Raw genomic sequence first — 17,111 nt, forward strand, 5'->3', positions numbered from 1 at the left:
AAGAAAGACACAATGAATCATCTAAAAATAAAGGAAGAAAGAAAAGATAGAGAAAATGAAAGAAAAGAAAGGAAAAACTTATTTAAACTTCAGGAATTATAAAATGAGAAAGAAAAAACAAGAGAAATATTACATTAAATAGAAATTGGTAGACTTAATGAATAAATGGGAAAAAGAATAATGAAGAGAAAGATTAAATTAAGTGAAGGATAAAGAGAATGAAAGATTTACGCAATGAAAGAGAGAAAAAAGAAAAGATGGAATTATAGTGAAAGAAAAAAGAAAAACTGAAAGAAATATACAAAAAAGATAGAATTAATAAGTGAAAGACAATGAAAGAATGAAAAAGAATAAAAGAAAGAAAAGATGGAACTATAGAATGAGAGAAGAGAAAGAAAGATGGAATGAAGGAAAGAAAATGAATACAAGAAAAAGATGGAATTAATAAATAAAAAAAGAAAATGAATGAAAAAATATAAGAAAAAAAAGAAAGATGGAATTATAAAGTGAAAGACAAAAGAAAGAAAATTAATAAGAAAAAAATGAAATTAAGCAAAAATGAAAATAAAAAAATACAAAAAAAGCTAAAAACAAAAAAAAAAGACAAAATGACAAGAAAAAAAATAATGAAAAACACTCACAAAAAAAAAAAAAAAAAAAAAAAAAAAAAAAAAACAAACAGTAATGAGAACAAACAAAAAACAAACACTCATCCTCACAACAGCTGATCAGGACTCACAGCGCCATCACAAACAGAGAACCCAGGAACACCTTTGAAAAATACCAAGTTACCTTTAATTAAGTTCTCCGTCACACACACAGTACTTTGACACAGGGCAAGAAGGCTGAGAGTGGGAGGGGAAACTAGCCTGTACAAACACCTTCAATACAAACCCAAGTAATCATGTGAGCGAGGAGGAAAATAGAAAAAAACATGCAATCTCCTTTCATCTCTCATCCTTCCTATCATTATTAAGATTCTCAGTCATGCTAAGTCTAAGTCAGGGAAAGAACGAAGGAAGGAAGGAAGCCAGTGTTACTTATCCTGTAGCGTTTATAAGTGAAAAGTAACAAGAGTAGGAAGTGTGTTTATATTTTCTTGTCGCGGGCATACAGGCATACGCACTAACGCACAAAACAAGCTGTCGTTTTCATGTCTTTTTCTTCCCGATTTTGTTTTTATTTACATATTTACAAGGCTGTGAAGGGAGGAGATGAAGGAGGAAAAGGAGGAGGAGGAAGAGAAAGGGAATAAGTAGAGGAGAAGGAACAAACAACAAGAAAACAGGAAATAAACATGCAAAAACACACACACACACATACACAAACCATCCACTCAAGAGCAACACAAACAAACAAACAAACAAAAAGAAGGCAACAAACAATAACAAGCCTAACCTAACCCAACAACAATGAAGAAAAAAACGAAAAAAAAACGAAAAAAAAACGCCCGTTACATATTTTCCGAAATTTGATTATGCCATGACAGGGGATACTCATGGAAGCTTCTAGAGATATATATATACACCCATGTACAGCCAAGGCATGCACTCATACACTTGCACACTCACACATGCACACACGCAAGCCCTAGGGAGGTGCCGGCATTAGCTTGCTCCTCGGCCCTGCGTGGTTAGATGCTGCTGCCGCGGTGGTCTCGTCTCATCCTGCAAGGGTAGATGGCACACTCAAGACACACTGTACACCTCTAGAAACACTGGATACCCAACAGGCCTATACCTTCTAAAAGACTGCAAAATAAATCCTATCTCCCTCGAAAAGTGGAAAGAGACCTAATATATTATACACCTGGAATGCTGGAAAATATATCCCTACACCTCCCTAGGACACTGGAAAATACATCCCTACACCTCCCTGGGACACTGGAAAATATATCCCTACATCTCCTGGAACATTGGAAAATAAATCCCTACACCTCCCTGGGACACTGGAAAATACACAATATCTGGAAAATACAGTACATATCTCCCTGGAAATCTGGAAAATACACCTCATATCTCAAAAATACAAGTTACACCTCCTTGGAAAACTGGAAATACACAAAACACTCCTTAAACCCACAAAACAGCCTTTAAACACTACTTAAATCCACAAAACTCCATTTAAGCACTCCTTAAACCCACAAAAGTCTTTAAACACTCCTTAGCTTTGCAAAACTTCCTTTAAACACTCCTTATACCCACAAAACATCCTTTAAACACTCCTTAAATCCACAAACCCTTTAAACACTCCTTAAACCCCCAAAACAATCTTTAAACACTCCTTAAACCCACAAAACACCCTTAAACACTCCTTAAATCCACAAAACACCTTTTAAACACTCTTCAAACCCACAAAACACTCTCTGATCCTGTTCACAAGTGGTCCAATGCGCCTCACCTACGGTCATGTGACATCCTCCTTCACGCTGAGCTTCTCCTCCACCTTCTGGCGCTCCTTGATGTGGCGGCGGCACATCGGGCAGATCTCCAGCTGCAGGGAACACCGCTCACAGAAACCCCTGCAGGATGAGAGGGTTCCCCAGGGTTATAAGGGGAATGGCAGAGTGTTAAGGGATTGGATATTGTTTTAAAGGATTACAAGGAATTTCAAGGGAGTTTTAAAGGATTACAAAGGATTTCAAGGGAGTTTTGAAGGATTACAAAGGATTTCAAATGTTTTAAAGGGATGCAAGGGATTTCAATGGTGTTTTAAAAGGATTACAAAGAATTTCAAGGGAGTTTTAGAGGATTACAAAGGATTCCAATGGAGTTTTAAAGAATAATAAAGGATTTCAATGGAGTTTCAAAAGATTACAAAGGATTTCAATGGAGTTTTAAAGAATTATAAAGGATTTCAAAGTTTCAAAAGATTAGAAGGGATTACAAAGGAGTTTCAAGGGATAAGAAAGGATTATAATGGGATTTTAAAGAATAACAAAAAGGATTTCAAGGGAGTTTCAAAAGGTAACAAGAAACTATAGATGATTATAAAGGAAAACAAAAAAATTAGATAGAACACTGTTAATAATGTATAAATCTTGTTAATCTGTCTTAAGAATAAAAAAAAACACCCTTAAAAACCTGGGTCACCACCACAACTATTTTCCAAGACCACAAACATGATTAGCCAGGTTCCCAAGAGTGTTTCTCCTGTTAATAATGTAGAAATCTTGTTAATATGTCTGTAGAACCATAGAAACACCCTTAAAAACCCATGTCATTTCAAGTAGAGCCTTTTGAAAGTAGTGGAGGTGTGGCGCTGAAGTATTTCAGAATACAATCCTGCATGTGTGTGTGTGTGTGTGTGTGTGTGTGTGTGTGTGTGTGTGTGTGTGTGTGTGTGTGTGTGTGTGTGTGTGTGTGTGTGTGTGTGTGTGTGTGTGTGTGCTCTCATTCACTCACTCTCTCACTGACTGACCTGTGAGAGCATGGGAGGAACACAATAGTGGCACTCTCATCAAAACAGAGAGTACAGGCACCCTCCTCAACACTCATGGCTCTCAGCTTCTGCAGGCGAATGTGTCTGAAAGATACACACACTTAGTACACTCAATGACACACAAACACACACACATACAATTCATCTGGAAAGGATAATCATTTCAACTGGATAGGATATTTTCACCTGAGTAGGATGATTTCACCTGAACACCTCACCTGGATAGGATAATATTACCTAAACACCTTAATCTTGGGCACAATAACATTACATAAACACACCAAGTTTCTAACCTAGGCGTTATAACATTACTAGGATGTGATAATATTAATCTTAATCTGGGCAGGATAGCATCACCTGAACCCTTTAATATCCCTACCTGTACAGAATAACACTGAACACGTCAATCTTCTCACCTGAACAAAATAACATCACCTAGACAGGGAGAATAATGATCTGAACACACTAATCTTCTTACTTGGGCAAAATAACATTACTAGACACACTTATTTTCTCACTTGGGCAGAATAACACCACTAAACACACTTATCTTCTCAATAACAACACCTGAACACCATTCTTCTCAGGGCAACATTACCTGGGTAGGATAATCTTCTCTGCATCCTTGAGCTGTGCGTGGTCATTGAAGCTCTGGAAGGGGATGTCCTTGGGGGGGTGAAGGAAAGGCTTGCGGCCAAAGTTGAATTCACACTGCTGGAAGGACATGAAGCTTGCCGCCGCGAAGAAGCCTCTCCTGGGAACAAAGGGAAATATTAATACTGGTGTTGGTGTTGGTGTTAGTTCTAGAAGTAATGGTTTTTCAGGGCAAGGAAAGGCAGGAAAAGATAGTGTTATGTTAGAACAGTGATAGACAGAATGAGGCTTTTATAAAAGAGAGTGAAAGAAAAAAGGGGAGACAGAAAGCAGCAAAGGAAAGAGCTAGAAAGAGGCAGAAAAGACAAAGAACAAGACAAAAAGAGGCAGAAAAGAATGAAAAAGATAGAGGAGAGACAGAAGGAGACAAAAGAGAAAGAGGCAGATAAGACTGAAGAGACAGAAAGTTGCAAAAGAGACAGAAAGCGATAAAAGAGACAGAAAGAGGAAGAAAAGACTAAAAAATATAGAAAAGAGACAGAAGGAAACAAGAGGCAGAAAGAGATAGAAAAGGCAAAAAGAGGCATAGAAGAGACAGAAAAAGAGGAAAACAAACAGAAACAAAGCCAAGACACAGCAGCAAACGAGACAGAAAGAAGCAAAAGAGAGACGATAAAGATGCAGAAAATGAGACACAGAGAAAGAAAGACAGACAGATTGACAGATAGACAGATAAAAGCCAGCAGCACCACACTCACATAGCATTGCTGAAAACATGGGTGAGGGGAGGCAGGGGGTCACCGTTGAGATAGAAGATGACCTGGGCATTGTTGAGGTCAAGCAGCGACCCGAGGATGTCCCCGGGTTTCCAGCTGGGGTGGATGTGACTCTGGCTCTGGGCACTGTGCCAAAATAGCTGCCGGCACCCATCGTATGCCACTGACACCTCATCGTCACCTATGCCATACCCTTCCTGTGGTGACAACAGAGGTGTTACGTCTTGTAATGGTGATGAGTGACAGGCTGACAGAAAATACGTGACAATAACATGAAAAAAAATAAATAAATAAAATAAAACTATGCAAAAATAAGATAAAGTAAAAAAGGAAGCCAAAAATCAAGAATAGCTGAATCATGGCTGTGAATCAAGAAAAGCATGTTTTCTATTGGTGATAGCTAAAAAGGGTAACAGAAAATTATATATGAGAATATGATACGCTATTAAAAACAATAAGGGTAACAAAAAATATGTATGAAAATTATATGTTTTGTTAATAATTTCTACGAGGGTAACAAAAAAATTAAACAAACTAGCAGCAAAAATCAAGACATGACAAAATTACAACACTCGTATGGTCCAAGAATAAAAAGTAGAATAAATAAATAAATAAATAAAATAAATAAATACACAAATAAGAAATACAATAAAATACAAAAATAAAAAGCAAGCAAACAAAAAAAAAAACACCAAATCCTCCCAAAACAAAACACAACATTGATTGACAAATAAAAGATAAAACAAAACATGAAAAATAAATAAATAAATAAATAAATAAATAAATAAATAAATAAATAAATAAACAAATAAAAAAATAAAAAATAAAATCAACAAAACCACCCAAAAGGAAAATACCCAAACAAAAAACAAAATCAACAAAACCACAGACAGCCACCGTCAAAGCTGCACTATTTACACACATGATTGAGGAACTTGCTGTCCTTGGTGGCCCAGCCTATCTGCATGACCCCAGCGGTGATGATGGTGGCCTCGTAGTACCACACCCCCTCGTCAACCTGGAACGTGCACCTCACACTCTCGAAGGAGGAAGCGTCACAACGTGCCTGTCACCAGAGAGAGAGTGAGAGTGAGAGAGGTGATGAGATGAAGTGAAGTGATTAAAAAAAAAAAAGCGAAACAGAATCAGAAAGACACAAAACAAACAAGAAGACAAATAGAGAAAGAGACACAGAATGACACACAAACAGAAGTGAAAGAGAGAGAGAGAGAGATAAAATGACAAACAAATAATGAGACAGAAAGTAAAACAGAATCAGAAAAGGACACAAAACAAACAAAGACAAAACACAGACAGAATAATGGACAAACAAGACACATTTATACATAACCAACCTGCAGACCATCGGGTGAGATCTTGAGGTATTCGCTGACATCATTACTGTTCAGCATGGCATTGAGGTGTTGGGTATCCACGTTCTCGTAGGAGTAGGGGCGACCATCACATATAACTGGGGAGCATTGGAGTATTAGCATTAACACTGTCTTGTATATCACTGTCTTGTATATCATTCTCTAATTTCTATTTCTTTTTTTCTAGGGGCTGGCATCTCAGTAGGCCTCTTTTTTTTCTTCTTTTTTTATTTTCTTTTTATTTTGCTGTCCTTGCCTAGTGTTCCTCTTACATATACCAAATACTGAATGACTGAATGCATGAATGAATTAATTAATCTTTTACCAAACTATGACAAGCAGTGAAGAAAGGATGGGAGAAGTAGTGGTAGTAGTAGTAGTGGTGGTAGTAGTAGTAGTAGTAGTAGTAGTAGTAGTAGTAGTAGTAGTAGTAGTAGTAGTAGTAGTAGTAGTAGAACCAACACACACAAAAAAAAAAAAAATTCACAAATCAACACAAACTTGACCTAACCCTTCAAAATCAATAAACACACACACACACACAAACCGACCCAACCATCCCAACACACAAACAAACATACACAGGTTATCCAGACACCACTGGGCGCAGAACCCGACTTGTCTGTGCACATAATCTGAGTGTGACATCCATCCCTCGAGGGTCCTCAGTGGGTTGGTGGGGTCGTGGCCAAGTCTCTTACTAATACTGGTCTTGTTCTCACTGGTCTGTGCAAACTTCTCCAGGGCAATGAGGGCGAAGAGGATGACACACGGGTGATTGTCTTCATTCTGTGGGGCGAGGAGAGACTGTGAGTGTGTTATGAGGAGTGAAATGTGACTACTGATAAAATGAAGGGGATAGAAGATGCTGTGAGGGTAGAAAATGATGGGGAAAGTATTTATCTTCATTCTATGGGGCAAGGAGAGAGTGTGAGTGTTGCGGGATGTGCAGAGAAGATGTGAGGGTCTCTTAAGGTGACTATTGGTGCACTGAAGAGGATAAATGATGCTGTGAGTGTAGAAAATGATGGGAAAAGTATTTATCTTTATTCTGTGGGGCAAGGAGAGAGAGTGAGTGTTGTGGGATGTAGAGAGATGTGAGAGCTGTGAGTCTTATAAGAAAAGAAATAAAAAAATTAAAAGGAGAAATAAAAAAAAAGACATGCAGAGTCCCATAATTCACCAATCCAATGAACAAAAATCAATTCACCGTAAGACAGAACAAATGCAGCACACACTAACCAGGTGAGCAATGAACAAGGAAAAGAAAAAAAATGAAGAAAAAGGCAAACAGGCAGAGAATTTGAAAAGGAAAAACAGACAGAAAGTTCCCAGAGTTCGCCAATCAAAGAAACAAGAGTCAATTCCCCATAAGACACAACAAATAATGCACGCACTAACCAGGTGAACAACAAACAAGGAAAAGAAAAAAAAGGAAGAAAAAAGGCAAACAGGCAGAGAATTTGAAAAAGGAGAAATAGAGTTACCATCATTCACCAATCAAAGGAACAAAACAGTCAATTCCCCGTAAAACACAACAAACACCGCACGCACTAACCAGGTGAGCAATGAGGTACTCCAGGGTGGTGTTGGTGAGCAGGGCAATGGAGGCAGGTCCAGCCAGGCGCTCAGCAATGCAGCCCAGCACCACACAGATGTTGCGGTGAAGCTGAGGGTTCTTCCAGCTCTCCGACGCACTCTCCCCGCTCAGGTCAAAGAACTTGCAAAGGTGAACCACTGTCTCCTGTGTATATGAAAGGATTAGTAGTGGTGATGGTGGTGGTTTTAGCAGTAGTAGTAGTGGTGGTGATAATGAAGGTGGTAGTTGTAGTTGTGGTTATAATAGTGAATATACAAAAAAAATATATGTAAATAGACACATATACAGCTTAGCAATGCCACACAAACGCACACACACACAACCCTCTACACCACACCACAACACCCACACACACCCACCTTGCTGGGGAGAGGACAGTCATCGAGCAGCAGGGTGATGACAGCCGGGCCAAGGGGGTCAGTGAGTGGGATGACCTGTACCATTGATCTCACCACCACCAGCCAGCCTGCCTCCTTGTCCGCGATGGAGTGAAGCTTCAACATGGACGGGGGTGGGTCCTGGTCACTGTGGGAGAGAGGGAAAGTGTGAGAGAGGTATGAGGGTAGATGCAAAGTGAGAGGGGCTGAGTGAGAGGGGTGTGAGGCTAGGTGCTACTCGTAACTGAGAAGGGTGAAAGGGTAGGTGCTAATTGAGAGAGGTTGAATGAGAGGGGTGTGAGGCTAGGTGTGAACTGAGAGGGGCTGAGTGAAGTGTGTGATGGTAAGAGCTGGTTAAGTGAAGATTGTGAGAGAGAGGCTGTGAAAATTGTGTGTTGTGAGGAAATTCTGGAATTGTGAAGGGGAGACTGAAAACTGTAAAGGGGGAGAGACAAGCCATATTCCCTGACAAACAAAGGTGATGTATGAGGCTTTGAAAATCATGGACGAGAGGGATGACTCAACAAGATGCCATATCTCCTGACAAACAAAATTGATGAAAAAGGCTTACATTGCAGCCACATAATAAAAAAGACCAGGAGGTTTCAAGACACTTATCCTTCAATTTTTGACTGCCACTTTGGACCCTCTTCCGGGACTGGCATCTCAGTGGGCTTTTTTTTTTTTTTCAATTAGACTTTCGTTACCCCTGGCCAGTGTCCCTCCTACATAAAAAAAAAAAAAAAGAACCAATTAAAAGAGCCTTGGGAGAACCAGTTAAGGGAACAAGACAGAGGGTGAGAAATGATGGAATTGTGGCAAAACAACAAAGGATGAGAGGCACAGAGGGAGATGCAAGGGACAGAAACACCTGGAGGAGACTCGTGCATGGCGCCAACCCCTCACTCCAGGGTCAAGGTGAAAGGAGAGGAACACGTACTTGTCAACCAGTGTCCTGATGACGGCCAGGGTGTCCAGCACGTACTTGTCAGTAAGGTTGGACAGTGCGCTGCTCTTGAGTCCATCTTCCGTTACCTGGGAATAGGGGTGACTTCAATATTTATTTACACAGTACACAGAAAGGAAAGAGAAAACTTCACTATTTATTTATACAGTACAGAGAAAGAAAAGAGAAAACTTCATTATTTATTTATCTATACAGAACACAGTAAAAAAAGACAAAAAAAGAAAAGATAACAAGAACAAAAACAAAAACAAAAACAAAAACAAGAACAAGAAAAAACATGAAAAAAAAAAAATATAACAAACACCAACATATAAAAAAAAATATATATCACCATTACCATCACCACCAACACAACAACCAACAACAAACAACAACAACAACAAGCCACCCATCAACTCACAGTGCCAGAGATAAACTCAATCTCCCTCCTGTCGATGATGATGTCGTCGTCAGCGCCAGAGTCAGGCTGGTTCTTGCAACAGCACGTTCCCATCACTGGCGGTCGCTGCACATCTGCCCCTCGCTGGCCCCCGACGTGGCAGGGCTCAGGGATCTCAGGGCACAGGGTAACCAAAGTCTCCAATGGGCTGCCTCTTTTCAGCCACTCTAGGCCCTTGCATCATTGGCAGGGGATGTCAGTGTGCCAGGATGGGAATGACCAGGATGTCCCTCGATTTCCCTTTAAATACTGTGTGCTCATGCTTGGTGTGTGTGTGTGTGTGTGTGTGTGTGTGTGTGTGTGTGTGTGTGTGTGTGTGTGTGTGTGTGTGTGTGTGTGTGTGTGTGTGTGTGTGTTTATTTTTATTTTTTTTATTATACTTTTCTTGGTATTTAAAGTTTCCTGTTTGCGTCTCTCTCTCTCTCTCTCTCTCTCTCTCTCTCTCTCTCTCTCGCTTATTATTTTTTTTCAAGTTTCCTGTGTGCTTTTTTTCTTGTGTCTCTTATTTATTTATTTATTTATTTTTATTTATTATTTCTTTTAGCTTAATCTTGAGGTTTCCTGAGTGTTTTTTTTGTAATCTATACTTTTACAAGATTCCTGGTATGTTTATCTTTTCTCTCTTACTTTTTATATCTGTGTGTGTGTGTGTGTGTGTGTGTGTGTGTGTGTGTGTGTGTGTGTGTGTGTGTGTGTGTGTGTGTGTGTGTGTGTGTGTTTTGTAATCTCACTCACGGTTTCAAAAGAGTGTTTCTTCTTTATCTTATTTTTCCTTACTTCTTTAGATTTCAACACACTACTGGTTTCTATTTCTCTTTTATATCTGTTTGCCACTTAAATTTTCATTAAATGCAACAGAAATTCCACTTTTTTCCCTCCTGTCTCTCTCTTTTTCTCTCTTTCACTCAAAATCTTATCACCCAGTCTTCCTGTTCACATTTACTGTCTTTCTTCCTTCACTTTTGTCTCTTCCTTTCCATTTCTCTGTTCCATTTCTTCACTTTTCCTGTTTTTCCTCTCCTTCCCTCTCCCTCTCTCACACACACACTCACAGTCAAGCGTCACTGCAATATTTGTACCTCATCTTTGCAGTTTTCTCTTTCCTGGTTTCTGTGTAAGAGGAAAGATTAGATTTATACGCCAAATTGTAAGGCTAAGCAAGGTAAGGTTAGGTAAGATTAGGTTAGGTTAGGCAAGGTTTATTTAGGTAAGCAGCATTATGTAAGGTAAGGTTTAGTACGATAAGATTCATTAAGGCAAGATAAAATAAGGAAAGGCATGACTTAGTAAGCAAAATTATATAAGGTAAGGTTTAGTTGGCAGGGTGAGGTGAGGTTTAGTAAGGAAAGGCAGGGTGAGGTGAGGTTCAGTAAGATAAGGCAGGATGAGGTGAGGTTTAGTATGGTAGGATGATGTAAGGTTTAGTGAGGTAGGGTGAGGCAAGGTTTCATAAGACAAGGTAGGGTAAAATAAGGTTTAGTAAAGTGAGGCAGGGTGACATGAGGCAAGGTTTAGTAAGGTGAGCTAAGGTACACTTCAGAAAGATAAGACAATCTGGATAATACTGAAATAACATTAGTGTCTTCATCTCAAGGCTAGATTAGGTTAGGTTTAGATTCATTCATCTCATTAATTTCACTGTTCATTCTTTCATTGTATAGATCACAATTTGAAAGTAAAGATAAAAAAAATCATACTTTTGTCCAGATATAAATAATCAGTCTCGAAATTACTAAGCAATTATTTTCAAAAAACCCAACAAGCTAACACACAAACACACACACTGACAGAAGGAGGTAGTACTAGCAGCAGTAGTAGTAGTACAACTATTATTATTACCACCACTACCACCACCACCACCAAACAAGTGAATCACGTGACAAACAAATAAGGAAGAAGGAAGAGGAGAGGGCACCGTCACTTCCTCTTTCGTTTTTCTTTCATTTATCACGCTATCCTGACTAACAAACGCAGTAACTAACAAACCAAAGATGGAAACAAACATAAAACACAAGAAACTGAAAGAAAATCCACGCGGTAAACGAAGGAGGAAGAAACTGGATGAAAATTTTGATCACTTCCTCTTTCGTTTTTCCTTCATTTAATACATTTTCCTGACTAACCACTGGCTAACAAACCCACACACAAACACATCAAGGGAGGAACTAAGTAAGAAACACAAGAAACACGAAAAAAGCCACGAGATAAACGAAGAAAGACGAAAAAGGATCAAATTTTGCACCACTTCCTCCTTCGTTCCCCTTCGAACTGAATTTAAACTTCCAGACTTACCCATTTTCCGCTTAATTAATCCAACATTAACTACTCTTTTGGTAATTAGAGGCCGTGCTTGACCTGTCTGGATTAATCGAGAATGTACCTAGCACCACACAATACCTGGGAGAGATACCTGAGCTGAAATTACACCTGCTCCTCACAAGGTAAACACAGACCAGACACCAAAACAAGTGACTCTCAGCTGCCAAGAGACCGCGATATTTTTTTATATTATATTTTGTTCTCCTTTTTTTTTACATGATTTTGGTGTTTTTGTATGCATTTATTTACTTTATTTATTTCTGGGGTTTATTTTTTGCTTTTATTTTTATTTTGCTACCTTTTTGGGGATGATTCGTTGGACAGAGACCGCGGGAAAACTTTTGATTTACTTATATACTAATTTATTTATCTGTTTATTTGTTTATTTATTTATTTATTGATCTATCTATTTACTAACCTATATATCTATCTATTTATATGCTTGTTTGCCTGTCTATCTATCTATTTTCTTGTTTATCCGTCTCTCTCTCTCTCTCTCTCTCTCTCTCTCTCTCTCTCTCTCTCTCTCTCTCTCTCTCTCTCTCTCTCTCTCTCTATCTGTCTAGATGAGACATATAGGGTCATTATAGCACAAGGAATGTTGGTACATCTGTTATATCCCATTCTCGTCGCAGCATGGAGTGCATTGAAACGGATACTTCATGGTCCGCCTTCTTTTTTTTTTTTTTCCTTTGTGTAGGTAACAGTTCAGTTGTGTGTGTGGGTGTGTCTATAAATGAGTAAACTAAAAACATGTGATAATAAACATTACTCTATCCATTTATCTATTTATCTATCTATCTATCTATTTATCTGTCTGTGTGCCTTAATTCTCTCTCTCTCTCTCTCTCTCTCTCTCTCTCTCTCTCTCTCTCTCTCTCTCTCTCTCTCTCTCTCTCTCTCTCTCTTTCACCTTGCATGCTCTTAATCACCTTACTCTCGCATGTTCCCCAACTCTGTCCCTTTAATAAAAAAGTCCATCATTTTATATATAAATATATATATATATATATATATATATATATATATATATATATATATATATATATATATATATATATATATATATATATATATATATATATATATATATATATATATATATATATATATATATATATATATATATATATATATATATATATATATATATATATATATATATATATATATATATATATATATTTATTTATTTATTTATTCGCTCATTCATTCATTCATTTATTTATTCATTCCACTGAATAAGGAGGTGTTGTGATAGCTTAGTAACCCCAATTGTAAAGAAAACGGCAAGGTGATGATGGTGATGATAAATATTTACTTGTATAACATAGCAACAAGAGAGAGAGAGAGAGAGAGAGAGAGAGAGAGAGAGAGAGAGAGAGAGAGAGAGAGAGAGATTTCGAAACACTTCTGCGCCGCACCTCCACTACATTCAAAAGGCTTTAGTTGAAATAATACGGGTGTTTATTGGCGTTTTTTATGGTTCCAGCGACAGATTCACAAGATTACATCATGAGCAGGAGAAACATTCGTGAGAACCCGGCCAGCCCTCTCTGTGGCCTTTCAAAACAGACGAGGAGAGAGAGAGAGAGAGAGAGAGAGAGAGAGAGAGAGAGAGAGAGAGAGAGAGAGAGAGAGAGAGAGAGAGAGCGTTTATGAATATTGACCAGAGAGAGAGAGAGAGAATTACATCACTTTTCCTAACATCATCAATATCAGGATGTCTTCAGTGGTGGGGCATTACAGGAGATGAAATCAAGGTCACGTTATATCGGGTAAGGTCAGATCAGCTGGGCAGGGTCATGATCATACCACGTGACCATCCAGCCCGACCATGTATGGAAGGGGAGCGGAAAACTTCATGAGAATTCTGAAAAAAAAAAATAATAATAATAATGCAGTGGTTAGGAATTAAATGATGGGCTATGTCACTATTCAGCAACACAGGCGCAACACTCCTACTTTCCAAAGGCTCTAGTTGAGGTGACACGGGTTTTAAGGGGTGTTTCTATGGCTCTAGTGACAGATTAACGAGAATTTTTCATTATTAAAAGGAGAAATACTCTTGAGAACCCGGCTGATCATCTCTGTGGCCTTTGAAAATAGTCGTGGTGAGAGAGCAAAGCGTTTCTGAAGACTAGCCATGAAACGAAGGAAAATGTGTTAAGAGATTAATATAATAGTGATAAGGATGGAAACAGCGTAATGGAGGAGGAAGAGAAGGAGGAAGAGGAGGAGAAGGAGGAGGAGAGAATAAGTAAATGGAAAATAATGAAGGTTAAGTCTTGCATTAGTAAGATGGACAGATCTACTGCTACTCCCACTACTACTACTATTACTACTACTACTACTTCTTCTTTTACTACTACTACTACTACTACTACTACTACTACTACTACTACTGCCATCTTTTCCCTATCAAATATAAAAAAAAGAATAAAAATCTTATTCAAAACCAACTTAAGATAATCACACACGCATCACAAGGTATCTGATCCCACAACAGGCAGGACAACATGGAATCCAACACCGCGATGGAGGATTCACGCAACAAACTCCTTTAGTAATGCCAAAAGAATGTGATACGACACTCCCTCTCTTGCGCTGTGATGGTTGGGAGCCTCCACAGATTAGCGCAGCGCAGAGAAAGGATGTGTAAATATTGATGAAAGGGATGTAATGGGAGTCGTGACTAATGCTATTCTGAATGCATTTGTACGAGTGTGAATACTATTATGGTGTTTATACTCTCAATCCTCCTCCTCCTCCTCCTCTCGTGATGTCGGTGGTGGTGGTGATACAAATAGGAGAAGGAGGAGGAGGGGGAGAAGATGAAGAAGTAGTAGTAGTAGTAGTAGTAGTAGTAGTAGTAGTAGCAGTAGTAGTAGTAGTAATACAGCAACCATTATTACCACTGATATCACCACCACTACCACTATTACCAAACAGACAAACAAGCAAACAAAAAAAAATAGAGAAAATTAACCCAAAACTTAAAAAAAACATCAACAAATCTATAAATCACACACACACACACACACACACACACACACACACACACACACACACATACATACATACACACACACACACACACACACACACACGCACACTAAATACACACACACACACACACACACATACATACACACACACACACACACACACACACACACACACACACACACACACACACACACAAATAAACAAGATAAAATAAATAATACAAGAATCAGGCAGTATAATCGAACTTTCACCACTTTTTCCTGGTAAACTCCGGAACTCCCTGCCTGCTTCTGTATTTCCTCCTTCCTGTGACTTGAACGCTTTGAAGAGGGACGTTTCAAGACACTTATCCTCCAATTTAGATGATCGCTTTTGACCTTTCTTTAGGGACCGGCACCTCAATGGGCCTTTTCTTCGTTCTTCTGTTACTCTTACCCAGTTCCCCTCAAAATAAACAAAGATAACACCAAATATTTTAAGAAGGCATTTCAGTACCTTATCTAACCTAATCTAACCTAACCTAACCTAATATAACCTAACCTAACCTAACCTTACCTAACGTTCTCTCAACTCCTTACCTATGTGTTGGAATCCCCGTCTGTTGGTGGAGGAAATCAGTCATTGCTCTTGCCAGTGGGTTTGTCTTCTCGCGGGTGTCCAGACCAACAGAGGCCACATGCAGCTCACACACCGGCTCGAAGGACCTCTCTCGGCTCAAGCGGCGTCCAGTTTCCAGCGAAGTCGACACGTGCTGTGGGAAAGAGAGTTAGATTAGAGCTGCGGGTGCTGGAAATGGTGTTAGCAAGTGCTGGAGAAAGGTTACTGGTTGCTGGAAAAGGTGCTGGATTAATAAACAGGCTGGAAAAGTGTTAAAATATAGAATGTTTGGTGTAAGACTAGGTGCTGGAAAAGACTGGCTGTTAAAAAAAAAAAGTAACTTAAGTATTGGAAAAAAAAGTGTTGAATTAGATATACATGCTGGAAAAAAAGTGTCAAAATAGTGATATACATCGTGGAAATGGTGTTGGAAAAAAGGGGTCGCTGATTGCTGGAAAAAAAAGTTGTTGGATTAGAAATGTACATGCTGGAAATGGTACTGGGTTAGCATCACTTTTTGACAGAGCAGAACCTGAAGAAACAAATGAAGATAAAGACTCAGTGCTGGAAGTGATGTTGGATCAGATAAACGGACTAAAAGAGGGCGCTGAACCATACTGAATGCCGGAAAGGGTGTTGGATCAGAGAATATTAATTTCTTATTGTAGAAAACTAGAAATGGAAACAAAAATAATGATGAACCGATAAAACATGGATTTTAGGGCACCGTACGAGAGAGAGAGAGAGAGAGAGAGAGAGTACAACCACTCACCTCCTCCGGTTTACCCAGCTCCTTTGCAACCTTAGAGGAAAGAGCAAGATGGAATTCCTCAGATAATTTGTGATCAGGAAGGTTTGTCACAAGTTTCACGAAAGGCATAGTGGCGAGAGCAAATCAAGAGTGAAGCCTAACTGGACCGTGAGCGCGTGATAGGCTTTGTGGGGTTGACTTCTCCAAGGGCGAGGCAGGGAAGCGACTGGCGGAGGGTGAGATGGAACAGTGAGGAATCGAGTTCGTGACAAGGGCAAGGAGCGTGACGTTTGAGGCAGTAATGGTGTTAGGTTTAGTTAATTCACTTTGTTAGTTTATTTCCGCGTCTTTTCTGCTTGGTGTTAGCTTTTATTTTCTTTATTTCTTAGTTTTTTTTTTCTCTCTCTCTTTTATTCTTATTCTATTTGTTATTTTTGGTTATTTTTTTATTTCTTTTCTTGGTTTTATTTCGTTTCCATTCGGTAGTATTCTAATTTCTTCTTCTTCTTCTTTTTCCTATTAGCTTTTATTTTCTTTATTTCTTTGTTTTTTTCTTTTATTCTTATTCTATTTTTTATTTTTGGTTATTTTTTGTTTCTTTTCTTGGTTTTATTTTGTTTCCATTCGATAGTATTCTCATTTCTTCTTCTTCTTTTTCCTATTATTCATTCTTCTTTTCTTCCTCAAGTTTCTTTCTTTTCCATGCAATATTCTCGTTTCTCCTCCCCTTCCTCTTCCTTCTTATTTGATATTTTCATTATTTTCTTCTTTTTTCATGACATTTCTTCTTCAGAGAGAGAGAGAGAGAGAGAGAGAGAGAGAGAGAGAGAGAGAGAGAGAGAGAGAGAGAGAATAAGCTAATACAATT

General features: G+C 38.7%; 2 protein-coding genes across 4 annotated transcripts; both read right to left on the minus strand.

Annotated features, from left to right (window-relative positions):
- Positions 1 to 714: 714 nt before the first annotated feature.
- Positions 715 to 12,046, minus strand: LOC135092072 (RING finger and SPRY domain-containing protein 1-like). 3 transcript variants are annotated; one of them, XM_063990264.1, is made up of 13 exons: positions 11,978 to 12,046; positions 9,529 to 10,677; positions 9,102 to 9,196; positions 8,144 to 8,309; positions 7,743 to 7,928; positions 6,766 to 6,973; positions 6,167 to 6,282; positions 5,734 to 5,877; positions 4,794 to 5,008; positions 4,040 to 4,195; positions 3,421 to 3,525; positions 2,401 to 2,521; positions 715 to 1,667 (listed from the first exon to the last, which is right to left on the minus strand). In XM_063990264.1, exons 2-12 carry the CDS (start codon positions 9,619 to 9,621, stop codon positions 2,407 to 2,409), a joined length of 1,599 nt encoding a protein of 532 aa, XP_063846334.1. In that variant the 5' UTR covers positions 9,622 to 10,677; positions 11,978 to 12,046; the 3' UTR covers positions 715 to 1,667; positions 2,401 to 2,406. The 3 variants fall into 3 exon arrangements, with proteins under 3 accessions (XP_063846334.1, XP_063846332.1, XP_063846335.1); XM_063990262.1 differs by having other exon boundaries at positions 11,965 to 12,046; XM_063990265.1 differs by having other exon boundaries at positions 11,860 to 11,992.
- Positions 12,047 to 13,352: 1,306 nt separating this feature from the next.
- LOC135092349 (MIF-like protein mif-2) lies at positions 13,353 to 16,597 on the minus strand. The gene is made up of 3 exons (XM_063990813.1): positions 16,265 to 16,597; positions 15,474 to 15,646; positions 13,353 to 13,759 (listed from the first exon to the last, which is right to left on the minus strand). The coding sequence occupies exons 1-3, from the start codon at positions 16,370 to 16,372 to the stop codon at positions 13,696 to 13,698; spliced, it is 345 nt and encodes a 114-aa protein (XP_063846883.1). The 5' UTR covers positions 16,373 to 16,597; the 3' UTR covers positions 13,353 to 13,695.
- Positions 16,598 to 17,111: the final 514 nt, after the last annotated feature.

This window comes from Scylla paramamosain, chromosome 39 (assembly GCF_035594125.1).
Source record: "Scylla paramamosain isolate STU-SP2022 chromosome 39, ASM3559412v1, whole genome shotgun sequence".
Taxonomy (NCBI): Eukaryota; Metazoa; Arthropoda; class Malacostraca; order Decapoda; family Portunidae; genus Scylla; species Scylla paramamosain.